Raw genomic sequence first — 17,797 nt, 5'->3', positions numbered from 1 at the left:
ACCAAGGAGCCCGAGGTGGCATGCATGGTTTTATCCTCACAATTTCCCTGTGAGGTAAAGTTAGGCCAAGAGGCACTGACTGGCCCAAGTTAATCCAGTGAGCTTCATGGCTGAGGGTTAGATTTGAACCCAAGTCTCCCAGGTCCTAGTCGGACAACTCTAACCATTACACCACACCACCAGGCGGGAGTATTATGAGAACAACTCCCTATCCATTTTCTTCACACCACGTATCGTTTTAACACTTCTGCCATGTTCTGCTGTCCCTTACTTGATTTTTCCAAAACTAAACTCAGCCGCCTTGATTTGCCCCTCCTCCTCTTCTGCCCCTTCAAAGCTCTCTGATTTTGTGGTTCCAGAGCTCTCCACCGGCCCTCTGCTCCTCAGGCAGAACCTCTGATCTCACCGCCATTTTGAGCACCATCGAGGATGCTGAAGACTTTGTCTACATTGCTGTGATGGACTATGAGCCCCAGTGCACATTCTGCAAACCAAAGAGGTAGGGCGAAAAGGGACCGAAAAGGCACATAAAAATCTGAACCTAATAAGTGATAAAGGCATAAGGGGAAGGGGCCGCAGCTCAGCAATGGAGCATCTGCTTTTAATGCAGAATGCCACAGATTCATAGAACGGTCAACTTGGAAGGGACCCTGAGGATCATCTAGTCCAACCCCCTGGAATGCAGGAATACGCAGCTGCCCTATATGGGGATCGAACCTGCAACCTTGGCATTATCAGCGCCATTCTGTAATGAAATGAGCTATCCAGTTGATAATATCTCCAGGCAGGCTGGGAGCACCCCCTGTCTGAAAACCTGAAGAGCTGCTACCAGTCAGTGTAGACAATACTGAGCTAGATGGACCAGTTTGGTCTGACCCCTTATAAGGCATCTTCCTGTTTTCCTAAAGCTAAAGTTGGTCATGCCTATTCCCTTCAATGGGTCTACCCTGAGTGGAACTTGCCCCGGACACAAGCTTATTGTATTTTAGTATTTTGTTGGAAGCCGTCCAGAGTGGTTGGGGAAACCCAGCCAGATGGGCGGGGTATAAATAAATTATTATTATTATTATTATTATTATTATTATTATTATTATTATTAATTATTATTAAGCTTTAAAGTGGCATATATCTGCTCTGGAATTCAGATGTTCATGGAAAATGGCCCGTTAGGACTGTGTTCACACATCATACATCTAAAGCCCATTCTCTGTCCCCCAAAAATCCTGGGAACTGTGGATTGTTAAGGGTGCTGGGAATTGTAGCTCTCTGTGGGGTAAACTATAGTTTACAATGAATTCTTGGGGGGGGGAATCATGGGCTTTCAATGTATGGTGCCTATGCAGCCTTAGCCGCTTTGTAGGGCCACCACCAGCTTTGGGTTTCCAGGGACTAAAGGACTCCCCGTTCCCTATACAGTGGTGCCCCGCAAGACGAAATTAATTTGTTCCGCAAGTTTTGTCGTCTAGCGAATTTTTCGTCTTGCGAATCACGAAATCCCATAGGAATGCATTGAAAATCAATTAATGCGTTCCTATGGTCAAAAAAAGTCCAAACAAAGCCAAATTTGGCACAACAACAGTTTATTAACTGCTCTTTAAAGTCACACATACTGTAAAGAGCAGTTCAAAAATTGAAGGGAAAATAAATTAACTTTATAAACAAAACATGTATTTGTTTTTAGACAAAGGAAACAAAGTCGCGAGACGTTTTCGTCTTGCGAAACAAGCCCATAGGGAAATTCGTCTTGCGAGGCAAATCGAAAACAGAAAAACCTTTCGTCTAGCGAGTTTTTTGTCTTGCGAGGCATTCGTCTTGCGAGGTACCACTGTATAATAATGCTGTTGCGCTTGGCCCGGCACTCCCAGGTTCTGGCCGGTCATTGATGACGCTCTGCGCACTGCGGCCTGCGAAAGGCGGGTGAAGGTGCGTCTCCTCATCAGCTGCTGGAAACACTCGCATCCCGCCATGTTCGTCTTCCTGGATTCGCTCAGAGTCCTCAGCTACGAACCTCTGCATTGCCCCATTGAAGTGGTGAGTCTGGGAACTAGAGAGAACAAGCAGACAGGCCTCCTTGGATGGAAGCTGTTTGGCGCCCTTAGGTGCTTCCTCCACTGTCAGAGCCGGCAAGCTTGCAAATGACAGCGACTGGGAACTGCAGGAGGGGAGAGTGGCTGTTGGGCTCATATCTTGCTTGTGGGCTTCCTGCAGGCATCTGGTCGGCCGCTGTGAGAATAAAAAGGTTGCCTGGAGGAGCCCTGGGTTAGGTCCTAGTCCGAAGCTCTAACCCAGAGCTTGCCAAACAGCTGGGTTTTTGGACTACAGTTCCCATCATCCCTGACCACTGGTCCTGCTAGCTAGAGATGATGGGAGTTGTAGTCCAGCAACAGCTGGAGCCCCAAGTTTGTGGAAATTCTGTTCTAACCACTACACCGCAATGGGCTCCACTCTCTTAACGGTGTTAATCAGGTTCAGGAAGCTGCAGGAATCCAATTCAGAATCTGGAGTGCCAGAAATATAGGAACATAGAACTTGGGAAGTGAAGGTTTGAACTCAAGCCTCTAAGGCAGGGGTCAGCAAACCTTTTCAGCAAGGGGCCGGTCCACTGTCCCTCAGACCTTGTGGGGGGCTGGAATATATTGGGGGGGGGGGATGAATGAATTCCTATGCCCCACAAATAACCCAGAGAGGCATTTTAAATAAAAGCACACACTCTACTCATGTAAAAATACGCTGATTCCCGGACCGTCCATGGGCCGGATTTAGAAGGTGATTGGGCTGGATCCGGCCCCCGGGCCTTAGTCTGCCTACCCATGCTCTTGGGCTTAGCCCAACGCTCTAACCTCCACACTAGGTGTGAGGAACCTTTGGCCCTCCGGGTGCTGCTGAACTACAACTCCCATCATTCCTGGCAAATTGGCCTTGTTGGCTGGAACTGATGGGCGTTGTAGTTCAGCAGCATCCAGAGGCTCAGAAGGCTCAATGCACCAAACAGGACCCTCCAAGTTAGGCCAGTTTGCAAAGAAGTGAACAGGCCTTACCTCTGGCTCCTAGTGGGGTGCAGAACCAGAGGAGGCATCTCCCACTAGTGGTAGTAGTAGGCAACTTTTTTCTCCTTTCAGAAACTCTTTGTCGTTCCCTCGGAGGGAGAGCAGCCACCGATCCCTTATGCACACGTCAATCACAACAAGTACATGGTGACCGACAGAATCGCCTACATTGGTATGTAAACCTTGCCTGCGTTTTATGGCTCTGTCCCTAACAGTTCCGTGATGGGGCGGCCAGAGCTTCCGCTTAGATGTCCTTTGAAGTCCCTTCCAGCTGTGATGATCCTAAGCTAGTACAGTGGTACCTCGGTTTTCAAACGTCTCTGTTGACAAACATTTCAGAAATCGAACAGCGAAAACCCAGAAGTAAATGCTTCCATTTTCGAACGTGCCTCGGAAGTTGAACGGCTTCCACTGTGTGTTTCTCAATTTTCTCAATGAAATTTGCAGGCCGCCCTTTGCGCCTCGGTTTTCGAACATTTCAGAACTCGAACGGTCTTCCGGAACGGATTACGTTCGAGAACTGAGGTGCCACTGTATCTATTTTGCTTTGGGGGCAGGGCAGGGAGGGGCTGGAGAATCTCACCTTAGCACCACGAAATGCAAAGATGCATTTGGCATAATGTGAAGTTTGATCCTCCTTCTGTGGCATAAACCGGGTTGCTCACCTTGCTCTGCTGTTCTGCCTCTCTGGACCCCCATCCTTTCCTGTCTTTTGCCCTTCTCTGCTTCCCTGAGTAGGAGGAAGTCAAAGGGGCAGTTTTAGAAGGTCCCCTTCCTTGTCAGAGAGTTTAAAGATGCCCATGGTGGCAAACTGTTGCTCTACTTCAAGGCTGTGGAAGCTCCCCAATGTGGACCCCAATGTCCACAGTTATTATGAATTAGATTTATTAGTTACTTCTTCCCAAGGGCCTCCAATCATTACTATTATTGTTGTTTATTAAATTTGTATACCTCCCTATACCCGCAGGTCTCAGGGTGGTTACAACATAAAATCATAATATAAAATCACAAAATACATAATAAAAACACAAACACAAACAACCCAATAATCATGCCCCCCTAATACATTTCAAAAGGACATTGGATGTCAATCAGCCAAAGGCAACTTGACCCAGCCCATGAATGTCCTCAAAGCCACCTCTTAGCCTGCTTCCTCCCCTTTGGATTTTTCAGCCACCCAAGCGCCCAGGAAGTCCCTAATCTGCTGTGCATTTGTGTGTGTGTGTTTCCCTCTTTGCCAGGTACCTCCAACTGGTCTGAAGATTACTTCACCCGCACTGCAGGCGTGGGTCTGGTCGTCAACCAGAGTGAGGCCTCTGCAGGAACTCCAGGACAAACCCTGCGCCAGCAGCTGGAGAAAGTGTTTCTCCGGGACTGGGACTCTCCCTACGTTCAGCCACTCAGCAAACACTGGGAATGTTCGAGGAAGTGAGGGCGGAGGGTGACCCACTCCACTCCCTGCCTAGAAACAGGTTCAGGGCTCAGCCTCGCTCTGACCCCTTGACCTGGAAGCACTCCTTTCAACATCCTGCAGTTTAGAAGCTCTTGCCTTGGTGCCCCTGCTCCTGCGCTTGCGTCCCGGAGGAATCTGGCCAGCAGGCGTTGTTGGGGGTGGGGGGAAAGGAAGTTGGACTCTTTGGGTCATCAGTCCGACCCAGAGCGGCTGCTTCTGAAACTCCTAAGCAGCCGCTCATAGAATCATAGAATCATAGAGTTGGAAGAGACCACAAGGGCCATCGAGTCCAACCCCCTGCCAAGCTCATTCTGTTGGCGCAAGTGAGGAACAGCTACAGCTGCTTGGCCACCAGAGCTGGAGCGCTCTTGCGCATGCCTAGGGAACCTGCAGCCTTCCATATGTTGCTTAACTCCCATCAGCCTCAGCACACCCAACTCACTGCAAGGGATGATGGGAGTTGGAGTCCAGTAACATCTCGACAGGTTCCTCACTTGCCCACTGTAGGGTGGGACGAGCTGCAGCCAACAGGAGAAATATGAACTTAGGGTGGGAGGAGTAGGGCAGGAAGGGGGTTGTAGCTGCCGCCCAGCTCCCTGTTTACACCAAGGATGGGGGAGCCTGCAGTTGCCCACCTCCCGTGTTGATGGACTTCACCACCCATCATCCCTGACCATTGGCCATGCCAATGGGAGTTGGAGTCCAGCAAAACCTGGAGGGCCACCAGTTGGCCACCCTTGCTTTACAGGACGAATGGGGGGATCTTGGTCCTGGGGGCCAAATGCGACCGTTTGGACACCTCTGGACATCCGCTCCCCAGGTGGCATCCCTCCCTAGCCCTGCTCTCAGGCCTTTCCCCCAGGAATTGTGGCTCCACGGTGATAATGCATCTTGCTGGCCTGGGTGGAGGATGGAGAGGCATGTGCCTGGAACACAGCCTAGTTACCGTCTTTTTCGCTCTATAAGACGCACCTTTTCCCTCCTAAAAAGTAAGGGGAAATGTGTGTGCGTCTTAAGGAGTGAATGCAGGCTGCGCAACCATCCCAGAAGCCAGAACAGCGAGAGGGATCGCTGCGCTCCCTCTCGCTGTTCTAGCTTTTGGCTTAGCTGCCCTAAAGAGGCTGCGCAGCTATCCCAGAAGTCATACAGACTCTGCTCAGTTCTCCCTTTAAATAATATTTTTTCTTCTTGCATTCCCCGTCTAAAAACTAGGTGCGTCTTATCGTCGGGTGCATCTTATGGAGCGAAAAATACAGTGCAAATATCAGGGGCTGGCCCACTAGGGCAAATGGGGCAACCTCAACTTGCCCTCACCTGCCTGCCTGCCTTCTTACTTACAGCCAGTCCAGGGAACAGCCCTGCCTATCATCTTCCTCCTGTCTAGCCTCAGTGTTGTAAAACTCAGCAGGGAGGAAGACGAGGATGTGACTAAACTGGAATGGTGGGTTCAAGCTGTGACACTGGTCTGGCTTCACTGTTGGGCTCCTTTGCCTTCCACCTCCCCAGTCCCAATGGGCACCAGCCACCTCTGTGGACAAAGCTAAGAGCCACATCTGTCTCTCCAACCACTTTTTTTACAGCCCCCTTCCATTCACCACTGGCCCGTGGCCCCGAGAAGGCAACGTATAATGCTGCCCCAACAAGCCTGGCTTTACAGAGACGGATGTTTACATTCCAATATTTCTTTTCGTTTGCTTGCTAGCTTGCCAAAGTTTTCCAGTTGCCCAGTTGGCAGAGAATGGTGCTGCCTTCTGCCTCGCTCTCTCCTTGCTGCTTGACCCGAACAAGGTCACATCTGTACCCTCCGTCTAAAGCAGGCGTAGGCAAACTCGGCCTGCCAGATGTTTTGGGACTACAATTCCCATCATCCCTGACCACTGGTCCTGTTAGCTAGGGATGATGGGAGTTGTAGTCCCAAAGCATCTGGAGGGCTGAGTTTGCCTATGCCTGGTCTAAAGCATTCTCTTAGTCGTGGCTTCCCCCACAGAATCCTGGAAATTGTGGTTTATTAGGTTTCGCTTATCAGCTCTTAGAACACTTTATGAACTACACTTCCCAAGATTCTTTGCGGGAGGCATGCCTGTTAAAGCGGTGTGAGAGTACCCTGGAATGTACTGGAGCATTTGAAATGGGTGTAGATAAGTTCTGAAGGGAGGGGGTTGCTGGGACTCAAGTAAGATGATTAGCTGCCTTCCTGCAGGTGTTTTTATTCTAGGGGCATGGCTGTGTGTATATGTATGTGTGTGCATCTTTTAAAGATATATCTTAGCAGTGCAGCTATGTACAGGTTTGCTAAAGGGATAATGATGTTGCTTTTTTTACGTTGTATATCCCCTATAAGGGAAGAGGATCAGCAGGGAATCGATGCAGGGAAATCAACTAAAAATCAGAAAATGGGTAAATCAGCCAGAAGTCAGATATCAGCTGGAAATAAATGATGAGGCAGGGAAATCAGCTGGAAATTAGAAATCAGTATGACAGGGAAAGGGTCCTCAGGTAGGTTTATTTTGGGGGGAAATTAACTCAGGGAGCATGTTTGAGTTGGGGAGTTATGTGTCTTAAGCTGCAATCTTGTGTATGTCTACTCAGAAGTAAGTCCCACTGAGTTCAATAGAACTCCCATGAAAATTGCTGTGGAATTGCAGCCTAAATGTATATGAGCTTTAAGCAGTGAGTGAGACAGTTCACCCTCTTTGGGGATAGGGAAATGCTTGGGGTTGGGTTGGGTTGGGGCTGGAGTTGCATTCTTAGCAGAATTTATTTTTGATATTACAAGTGTTTTTAATAAAGAAGTCAAATTTTGTTTGTGTCTTTTCATTGACTGCACACCCAACCAGTTTTTAAATTCTCAATATAATCTAAAGAGTGCAAGCCATGCTTCTGGTTCTTTATGGAGTACAAGAAGGCAGGTCTCTGCCCTGAGGAACTTACAGCATAATATGTGAGGCAGAGGTAAGGGACGGAAGTGGAGGCAGGAATAAATAGGGAAGCAGTATGCTGGGTGTGGAGAACATTTGGGCTCTCCAGGCATCGCTGAACTACAGCTCCCATCAGCCCCAGCAAGCATGGCCAATGGCCAGAGATGATGGGAGTTGTAGTCTAGCAACGTCTGGAGGACCAGAGTTTCTGATACTGTACCTGCTGCCCCAGACTCCTTTGGGAGGAAGGGCAGGGTACAAATGTAATAAATAATATGCAGTGACCTGTTTATTGAACATTCATCCTGATGCATTTGCAAGGAGGCTAGACATTCTGATTTGCTGGCAGAAGGTGGTATAACAACAGGGCACGGGGAGTTTAGGGGATTGTGCCAAAGCTTCATAGAAAAGGTGGGTTTTGAGGAGGAATTTGAAGGAAGTGCTTTGGTCTTTTGCCAGCTGAGATGTATATTGCTAAGACCCACCCTATTCTTGTAGGATTGCAGTTTGTTTTAAACTGTGTTTAACATTTTGTTTTAAATTGTTCTGACCTGTCCTGGGATGGTACGATGAAGGGCGGGTAATAAATTGTATTATTATTATTATTATTATTATTATTATTATTATTAATACAGGAGGTATCTCATGGGCATTTGGGGAGTTTCAGACATATGGAGAAAAGAGTATTTCCAGATGGTAATAATCTCTGGGTTTAAACTACCTCACAGGGTTGTTGTGAGGATAGAACAGGGAAAGGAGGAAAGCATCTATGCTGTCTTGAGCTTCGTGGAGGAAAAGCAGAATATAGATGTAATAATGAACAGCAATAATATGAAAACAACAGTATGATGACATAGCTTAGTCAGTAGAGCAAGACACTCTAAATCTCAGAGTTTTGCCCCATGTTGGGCAAAATATTATTTCATTGCAAGGGGTTGGATTATATGACCCTCGTGGTCCTTTCCGATTCTACAATTCTATGACAAATAAAAGCACACACACAAAATAAAAAGTGAGTAAAAGCAGCTGCTAAAACCAATTCGTTGCTCGTTGTTTCCTGCAAGTTAAAAGCAATCCATTTTTTTAAAAAAAAACTTGAATACACAGCTTCTGGTGACGTGCAGAGAGCCTCCATCAAAGCACAAGGAAATTACAGGTAGCTCTCATAGGACGCTGCTGAGTCAGATGACTGGTCCATCTAGGTGTTCAGTGTTACAAGCACTGACTGGCAGCAGCCTTCCAGGGTTTCAGACAAGGAATCTCTCCTAGCCCTACCTAGAGATGTCAGGATTTGAAGCTGGGACCCTCTGCATGAAAAGCAGGTGCTCTGTCGCTGAGCCATAGCCCGCCACCCCAAGGCAAGAGATGATGGGGACTGTGAGTGGCTACTAACCATACAGTACTGGCTGTGTTCTCCCTCCAGGGTCAGAGGCAGCATATGTCCCTGAATACCCTGCTAGATGGCCCACTGGCCTGATCCCTTCTTCTGTTCTGATGTCTAGCAAACGTCTATGGAAAGAGCCGCCCCCTCCCCGTACGCCTATACACATCCCACTATAGGAGAGCCCTGTGCACCCGCCATGACTATAGGCACTGGCATCGACCGCTGAGGCGCACGCGCAGATGAGCAACGTTCCCTTCCTCTGTCCCGGCAGCTTCCTGTTTGCTTCGTTAGGCGGCAATGGAATCCTATCGCCGCGCAGCCAATCAGGACGAAGCTGCCTTGCAACATTTAGAACGCGCGGTGCCTCTGCGTTCCTTCCGGTCTCGAAAAGAAAAGAGAGGTGTGGACGGGGACGCGCGCGTGCGCGCAGGCGGGCACCAGGATGTTTTACCATGTGAGTATTTTTTTATTATTATTACTGGGGAGTCTTAGGGTTTTGCTCCTTTCCTGCTCGAGTGGTACCCAGGCACCCCACGTGGGACGTGGAAGATGTGGTCGCGGGGGGCAAATGAATGATGTGCAACGTCAAGGTGGTATTCTGGCCCTTCCGTCGCCATGTAGTCTTGGAATAACTCAGTCGGTAGAGCAGGAGACTCTTAATCTCAGGGTTGTAGGTTCGAGCCCCACTTGGGCAAAAGATTCCTGCATCGCAGGGGGTTGGACTAGATGATCCCCGTGGTCCCTTTCACGCTTTCCAGTTCTAGGATTCTACGTTTCTGTTGCAATCTGAGGAGTTCTCTCAAATTTCGGTGGCACCCGGTTGGAAGAGGAGGAGATCGTGGACAAGGGAGATCAAACGCAGCGCTGCTACTTGCAGGTGCTATGCAGCCGAGTTCTACTTAGGGTAGACCTGTTGAAATGAATGGCCCTAACCTAGTCTTGTTCCCGGATTTCAGCAAGTCAGCCCTGAACAGAACCTTGACTACCCCAGAGCAGCCCAGCACTGTTTTGTGACTATTAGCATTAGAGGGGTTTTTTTGTTTTTTGAAAATGTATAGGATTTTATTTATTGATTGCAGTTATATCCCACCCCCATCGTTCAGCCCGGACATTGAGGTCCAGCTCCAAGGGCCTTCTGGTGGTTCCCTCACTACAGATGTCAAGAAAATAAACAACCTTTAGAAGACATCTGAAGGCAGCCCTGTTTAGAGAAGTTTTTAATGTTTGATGTTTTATCGCTTATTATTATATTGGGAGCCACCCAGAGTGGCTGGGAAGACCCAGCCAGATGGGTGAGGTATTATTATTATTATTATTATTATTATTATTATTATTATTATTATATCCCCTCCAGAACAAGGTGGCATACGTGACTCTCCCCCATCTCATTTAATTCCCTTATGCTGAGAAGCAATGAGGTCCGTGGCCAAGTAGGGATTTAACCCCTGGTCTCCCAGGTAGTGATCCGCCAGTCTAACCACGACACCACTCTAGCTCTCATATCATCCTGGACCATCAGAAACGGCTCTGTCACTCTATTGCAGTGTTTCCCAACCTTTTTTGGGCAAAGGCACACTTGTTTCATGAAAAAAATCTCGAGGCACACCACCATTACAGCCCCGTGACGTCAGCGCGCAGCGTCACGCCAGGAGGGACATGAATTGCTAGCAAATTACATAATCACCTCCTTGAGGGCTGGCTCATCTTCTCCGAAGGCAGAACCCCATTAATTAACAGCACAGACTCACACCATAGCCAAGACGAGGGGGGGAAACCTCAGTCATGCACAGTCATGCACATGTGGGGGCTAAATGAGGACGAAGACCGGGCAGAGAGCAGGGTTCAAATCACCCCACCTGGCCAGGACAATCCCTGGGTGCTCCCTTGGGCCACTTGCCTGACCCACCTCGCAGGGCTGTTGTTGCGAGGATAACACGGGGAGAACCACACGCGCCCCCGGGAGCTCCTTGGAGGAGAAAGCGGGCGATGAATGCAATGCATGAAATATATGAGAGGCGACCAGGTTTTGCAGGTGAGGGGCCCCCGCCAGCCTCCGCTTCCAACACCCGGCGCAACGACGCCGAAGTTTCCCCCCGGGCTCGGCTCGGGGAGCAGCGCTGCTCCCCCCGGCTCCCCTTCGCCCTCCCGGCTCTGTCTGCCGCCCACTGGGGACCCCCCTCACCTGCCAAGTCTGGAGCGCCGGTGGAAGTTGCATGCATGCATGCAGGGCGGCGCGTTGCCATTGCATTGCACTGCACTCCATGCAACGCCTGCACGCATGCATTGCCTTGCACGCCCGCCAAGGGGTCTCCCCGTGGTCCGATGCGTCCCCTCCAGCGCGGATGCAGCATTGCAAAAATAACCCCCCCCCCCGACGCAGCCCTACCTGGGGGGCAGCCTCCGCCTCCGCCGCTCCGCCTCCGCAGGGATCCCCGGGCTCCATCCTGCTGCCCGATCTCCGCGGGGGCGCAGGCAGGCTGTGCGGGGTCTGCGCGGAAGAGCACCTGCCCGCCCGGCCGCCGCCGCGCTCATTCCATGGCCGGGAGAAGAGCGCTTCAAACAAAACGCCCGGCCCGCCAGGCCACGCTGGGAAACGTAGTTTGCGCACCCCGCGCGGGCGCGGAGCCCAAGGGCGAGGGGACTACGGATCCCGGCAGCCCCCGCGCCGGGGACGGAGGGGGAGAGGCCGGGTGCAGGGATGGAGGGACGGGTGGGCGAGCGAGTGAGTGAGTGGCAGCCGCCAAGCCTTGGCCAAGAGCCAGGAAGGGCCTCCCCGGAGGAGGAGGAGGAGGAGGAGGGAGGCGCAGAGCGGGAGGGAGGGAGGGAACCCCAGGGGTCATCTAGTGACGGCGCCCCAATCGAAAATTTGACTTTAAAAAAAAAATCTTTCGAATTTTTTAATTTTCCCCACGGCACACCAGGCAACATCTCGCGGCACACTAGTGTGCCGCGGAACAGTGGTTGGGAAACACTGCTCTATTGACTATGATGGCAAATGGAGTCTCCCTTGTCCACAGACATTATATCTCTGAAGCAGTTGCTGCGGACACACATCAGGCGGCAGTTGCATCTGGCTGGCTCCCTGTTGACATCTGGATGCTGGGCTAGAGTCAGATCTTTGGGTGGCCCAGCAGTTCTCTACTGCAATCCTAAACCTGCTTACCTGTTAGTAGACCTCATTGAAAATGCTGGGGAAGGGTCACAGCTCAGAGCATTGCATGCAGAAGCTCCCATGCTCAGCCCCTGGCATCACCAGGTGATGGAGCTTCCTTGAGAAGCCAGTGTAGTGCAGTGGTTAATTGTTGGAGCTGGGAGACCTGGGTTCGAATCTCCCCGCTCAGCCATGACACTCACCGTGTGACCTTGGGCCAACCATTGTTTCTCTGCATACTTTGCAGCAGGGCTGTTGCAGGGATTAAATGAGGGGGAGAACCATGTGCAGCACCGTGAGCCTCTGGGATATCTAAACTGGGACATAACAGGCAGCCAATCAGTAGTCAGGTAAAGGTAAAGGGACCCCTGACCATTAGGTCCATTCGTGGCCGACTCTGGGGTTGTGGCGCTCATCTCACTTTATTGGCCGAGGGAGCCGGTGTACAGCTTCCGGGTCATGTGGCCAGCATGACTAGGCCGCTTCTGGCAAACCAGAGCAGCGCACAGAAACGCCATTTAGCTTCCCACCGGAGCGGCACCTATTTATCTACTTGCACTTTGACGTGCTTTCGAACTGCTAGGTTGGCAGGAGCAGGGACCAAGCAATGGGAGCTCACCCCGTCACAGGGATTCGAACTGCCAACCTTCTGATCGGCAAGTCCTAGGCTTTGTGGTTTAACCCACAGCGCCACCCACGTCCCAGTAGTAAGTTAGTGCTTTTTAAAAAGTAGCCAAGTGTGTTATTGGAATTAAGCTGGTGACTAGGTGCTGCAATGAGTCCCCATTCTGCAACAGGGCCTTCTCCCTCCACTTGCCTTTGTTTGGCTGTGTAGACCAGCTGTCACAGTGCAGTGGGAATAAGATCTAATGTTGCTATCTGCTTAGTGGCTGTTGCACTAATGCAGGGGTCAGTAAACGTATCGTGCCTTGGGCCGGTGTCTCCAGTACCGATTGCGTGAAGGGAGCACGTGCCCATACGCGTGTGCACACGCTATTTCCGGCGCACCTCCGGGTCGGAGGAGCACCGGAAATAGCTTGTGCGCATGTGCACGGGCCTCTGACCCGGATGTGCACTGGAAATAACGATTGCACATGTGCACAACACTTGCGCATGCGCACAAGCTATTTCCGGTGCTCCTCCAACCCTGCAGTGCAGTGCCGGTAAGAGCGGGCGGCGGGGGTCGCCGTGGGCCGGATAAACGAGTCCCTTGGGCCTTATCCTGCCCATGGGCCTTAGTTTGGGGACCCCTGCACTAATGTCTCTGCTGCTCCACACCTGTTTTGCCTCCAGATCTCATTGGAACACGAAATCCTGCTGCACCCTCGTTACTTTGGGCCCAACCTTCTCAACACTGTTAAGCAGAAGCTCTTTACCGAGGTGGAGGGGACCTGCACGGGCAAGTAAGTGAAAGAGCAGATTGGGATCCTCTTTCCCCGTGATGCTTGGCGGTGTAGATCAGCAATGGCCTGGATGAGCGCCAATAAAGCACTGCACATTTAAACCAGTGTCACCCCTGGTTTTCCCTCCAAAAATCCTGGGAACTGTAGCTTAAATCAGATCTTTATGTGGAACAATGAGGACTGATATCTTACTTCGTTTTTAGGTGAAGGTTCATAAGTCAGTGGGCGAGCATTTTGGCAGTTGTAAGGTTCTGGAAACAAGGACTCTTCTGCAGAAATAGTAATGGGTCTTTGACTCCCCCATCCCACATTGTTGCACCACTGCCCCCTGAGAAGCAGGACTGGATTTCTGCAATGCGCTCTACACCGGGCTACCTTTGAAGGTGACTCGGAAACTATAACTAATCCAGAATGCGGCAGCTAGACTAGCGACTGGGAATGGCCACTGGGACCATATAACACTGGTCCTAAAGGATCATCATAGGCTCCCAGTGCTTTTCCAAGCACAATTCAAAGTGTTGGTGCTCACCTTTAAAACCCTAAATGGCCTTGGCCCAGTATACCTGAAGGAGCATCTCCACCCCCATCATTCTGTCCGGACACTGAGGTTCAGCTCCGAGGGCCTTCTGGCGGTTCCCTCACTGTGAGAAGTGAGGTTGCAGGGAACCAGGCAGAGGGCCTTCTCTTGTTAAAACCTTTTATCGTGTTTTTAATATTCTGTTGGGTGGGGTATAAATATTATTGTTCTTTTTAATAATAATAATAATAATAGCAGCAGCCTGAGCCAGGATTAACTTATGCAACTGTGACCAACAGCTTTAAAAAAAATAAATCAGATGCCTAAAAGCAAAGGGATGGAAAAAGTTAACTTACTTACTCCACCCCCATCACTTAGCACTGAGGTCCAGCTCTGAGGGCCTTCTGGCGGTTCCCTCACTGCGAGAATGGGAAGTTACAGGGAACCAGGCAGAGGGCCTTCTCGGTAGTGGCACCTGCCCTATGGAACGCCCTCCCATCAGATGTCAAGGGAATAAACAACTATTTGACTTTTAGAGGACATCTGAAGGCAGCCCTGTATTGGGAAGTTTTTAATGTTTTATCATATTTTTAATATTCTGTTGGGAGCCGCCCAGAGTGGCTGGGGAAGCCCAGTCAGGTGGGTGGCAAATAAATAATAAAATGATTGTTAATTATTTCTCCTCCTACCCAGATATGGTTTTGTAATCGCTGTCACTACCATTGACAACATTGGGGCGGGTGTGATCCAGCCTGGGCGCGGCTTTGTCCTTTACCCGGTCAAATACAAGGCCATCGTCTTCCGGCCTTTCAAGGGCGAAGTGGTGGATGCTGTTGTGACTCAGGTGAACAAGGTGAGGTGAAATGTCTTGGGCAACATCCGCACCATACATTTAAAGCGCTATAGCACCACTTTACACAGTTGTGGCTTTCCCCACAGGTACCTGGGAAACGGAATTTGTTAAAGGTGCTGAGAGTTTTTAGGAGGCCTTTATTATCCTCACAGAGTTCCCAGAGTAGTTTAACAATCATTGATAATAATAATAATAATTTGTGCTGGTCCCGAGAGTTAACCGTGCGGCGAGGTCCGAGTCCAGTCCGAGGTCGAGGGTGCGGTATGGAGGCTGTCCATCAAGGCTGAAGCAGGGTCCAAGACAGGGAACCGGGTGAGGTCAGGAACTCTGACAGAAGAACAGGACAGGGTTCAAGCAGGAACAGGCTACCAACAATGTTGCTCCCGTAACCTGGGACTGGGGCTGGCTGGCTTTTATCTGCCCCGAAGCATAGGGCAGCCCTGGTCCACAGGTGACTCACCTCTCCTGGCCTGGAGGCGAGCACTCCTCCTGCGGGAACTTAGTTCCCTCCGCCTCTCTGCCCTGAGCCTCTGCAGCTCAGGAGAGGCTGGAGGGTTACCGGACCCAGAGGCAACCTCAGTTTCCTCTGACAAGGCTGAGAGTGGAGCACCTGCAGGCAATGGGTCCTCCATCACCTCAGGAGCCAGAGCGGACTCAGCTGGTGCCTGCACCTGAGGATCCAGCACAGGTGAGGACCCTTCAGGCTCAGGCCCCAGCCCCGGCTCAGCTGGTTCTGGAGGCGGGGACTCCTGTGCAGGCTGGGATTCCTCAGGTTCAGCCTCTGAGTCCGAATCCCAGCCATCACATATTATTATTATTATTATTATTATTATTATTATTATTATTATTATCAATCCTCATTCCCAGAGAATTCTGGGAACTGTATCTGTGAGGGGAAAATGGCTGCCTAACAACTCTCTGCACCCTTGACAAACCACAACTCCCAGGATTCTTTGGGGGGGAAGCCATGCCAGTTAAGAAGAAGTCCTTTTGCACTGGAGGGTCCCTCTGACTCGCTTTGCCAACGTCTGTCCCAAAGTCCTGGCCTGCTGTTCCTTGTGCGAATGCCAACATACTTTCAAGATGGGGGTTGCCTGAAAATGATGTTCTTTGTTGTTCTCTCACCAGGTCGGACTCTTCACTGAAATTGGGCCCATGTCTTGCTTCATTTCGCGACATGTAAGTGCCCTAGGCTTGGCGGGGGGATGAGGGGCAATGTCTCAGCGGCTTCCAGAAGGGCTGTGAAGGTGTCAGAGAATGTTGTCCATCCTCTACCACAGAACTATCATCCCACCTTCCCTTTCGCCACCCCTTCAGCTGCTCATATCCCCTCTTAATTCTCTTTGCAGTCCATTCCCTCTGAAATGGAGTTTGACCCCAACTCCAATCCTCCGTGCTACAAAACGGTAGATGAGGTAAGTCATCCTTTCCTTTGAACCAGTTCAGAGAGTGGCTTTGCCTACCATCTTCCTCCTCCACAGTCTCTCTGTTGAGGATGGGGGCAAAACTAGCATTTGTTGGCTCTGGCGCCACCTACTGACTGGCTCCCTGCCCTCTGCCCTACCATTCCCCAGTGGGCACCAGCCAGCCATTGAGCACAGCCCTTCGCTATCTCTTTTCCCCCCAACGCAGGATATTGTCATCCAGCAAGACGATGAGATCAGGCTGAAGATTGTGGGTACCCGTGTGGACAAAAACGATATCGTGAGTTGTAAGAGTATTTATTTGCACCCTGACTTTTTCGACCAAATGATTTTTGAAAGCAGCTTACAGGTAACAATACAAAACAATAATACAAAACAATAACAGCAGTTCACACACGGACACCCACCACCCTCCTGGCTCAGAGGCAGTGTGGAGTAGCGGTTAGAGTGCTGGACTGGGACCTGGGGGACCAGGGTTCAAATCCTCACTGGGCCATGGAGCTCCCCTTGGGCTAGTCACTGCCTCTCAGCCTAGCCTCGCCTACCTCTCAGGGCTGTTGTGAGGAGAGCATGAAGAGGAGGGAAAAAGTGTATTCCATTTTGATTGATATTTTTAACAGATACTCTTTGTTGATTTTATTCTTATATGTTCTATACCGCCTCGGTATAGTTTTATGAAAGTGTGAGTTATAAGTAAATGAAGAATAATGTTTTAAAAAATTATTTCGCAGTTTGCTATTGGGTCCCTCATGGATGATTACCTTGGTAAGTTTCCGACTTTTCCCAGCATGGTGGATTGCAAAAGCTGCTGTTTTAAAAATAATTGAATTATTTGGGGGTGGGGCAGCGGACTTTAAAAGGGGAAGGGGGAGCTTGAACGATCACTAAGGGTTAAAATATAGCCAGGCCGTGTGATGGGATTATCTTACCACTACAGAAGTGGGGGGCCTATTTCAGCTTGGGGGTAATTTCCCTCTGGGTAATTTTCTGGGGGCTGCGTTGCCTGCAGCGGGTGGGGTGGGAGGCGAAAGTGGGTGGAGCAATGGGTGTGGATTTCACTTTGTGGTAAGCTAGTTTCTGAGCGCATGCCCACCCACGCCCTCGGGTGACTTGTGCTTTTTTTGGACATCATGCAGGTTCAAACCACAATGGGAATTCACTGCAGTTGCACTTTGGGGTCGGTGGGCTCATGTCTCCCCCTCCTGCTTTTTCCCCACAGGCCTTGTTAGCTGAAGTAACCCGTCCCTCGGCTCTGTGCGGAAGATCCTGACCTGTGGCTTCTAGGAGTTGTATTTACAACACACGAACGCCATTTATCCAGGACTGCCGGCAGCTGGGTGACGAAGGCTGGACGGATATGACCCCCTCCCTTCTCATTAAAGGGTTTCTTGTTCTGTGTTCAAGTCTGCCTCCTCCGTGTTTTTTCCTTCCTCTTCCCTGCCCACCCCCTCCAACCTCCTTTTGCTCCCATCCTTTCCACATGGGGTGGGGCAGGATAGGAACACAGGGAACTGCTTCACCCTGAGCCAGACCATTGAGGCCACCTAACTCCATACTGCCTACACTGACCGGCAGCCGGTCACTAGGGTTTCAAGCAGGGAGTCTTTCCCTTTTTATTTTTTAATTCATCTTTATTGATTTAAAATA

The 17,797-nt window shown here is 50.4% G+C and overlaps 2 protein-coding genes across 4 annotated transcripts in view; both read left to right on the top strand.

The window, feature by feature from the left end:
* Nucleotides 1-7,302, top strand: part of LOC310694478 (5'-3' exonuclease PLD3-like) — a 28,208-nt gene extending 20,906 nt beyond the window's left edge. For both annotated transcript variants that reach the window (XM_083477536.1, XM_083477537.1), the window contains 6 exons: nt 360-499; nt 1,866-2,031; nt 3,120-3,219; nt 4,289-4,735; nt 4,806-5,447; nt 5,757-7,302. In XM_083477536.1, the coding sequence (XP_083333662.1) occupies nt 360-499; nt 1,866-2,031; nt 3,120-3,219; nt 4,289-4,479 (597 nt within the window). In that variant the 3' untranslated portion in view covers nt 4,480-4,735; nt 4,806-5,447; nt 5,757-7,302. The remainder of the gene's footprint in view (nt 1-359; nt 500-1,865; nt 2,032-3,119; nt 3,220-4,288; nt 4,736-4,805; nt 5,448-5,756) is intronic.
* Nucleotides 7,303-9,086: 1,784 nt separating this feature from the next.
* Nucleotides 9,087-17,553, top strand: POLR2G (RNA polymerase II subunit G). Of its 2 annotated transcripts, none has more exons than XM_083477683.1 (8): nt 9,087-9,256; nt 13,247-13,356; nt 14,567-14,726; nt 15,855-15,905; nt 16,076-16,141; nt 16,359-16,430; nt 16,882-16,915; nt 17,370-17,553. In XM_083477683.1, the coding sequence occupies exons 1-8, from the start codon at nt 9,245-9,247 to the stop codon at nt 17,381-17,383; spliced, it is 519 nt and encodes a 172-aa protein (XP_083333809.1). In that variant the 5' UTR covers nt 9,087-9,244; the 3' UTR covers nt 17,384-17,553. The 2 variants fall into 2 exon arrangements, with proteins under 2 accessions (XP_083333809.1, XP_083333808.1); XM_083477682.1 differs by lacking the exon at nt 9,087-9,256 and adding an exon at nt 9,363-9,392.
* The last annotated feature ends 244 nt before the right edge of the window (nt 17,554-17,797 follow it).

Source organism: Podarcis liolepis (genome assembly GCF_965112155.1).
Source record: "Podarcis liolepis genome assembly, chromosome: 15".
In the NCBI taxonomy this organism is placed as follows: Eukaryota; Metazoa; Chordata; class Lepidosauria; order Squamata; family Lacertidae; genus Podarcis; species Podarcis liolepis.
The sequence above is the reverse complement of the archived record's forward strand: the minus strand, read 5'-3'. Positions and strand labels throughout refer to the sequence as shown.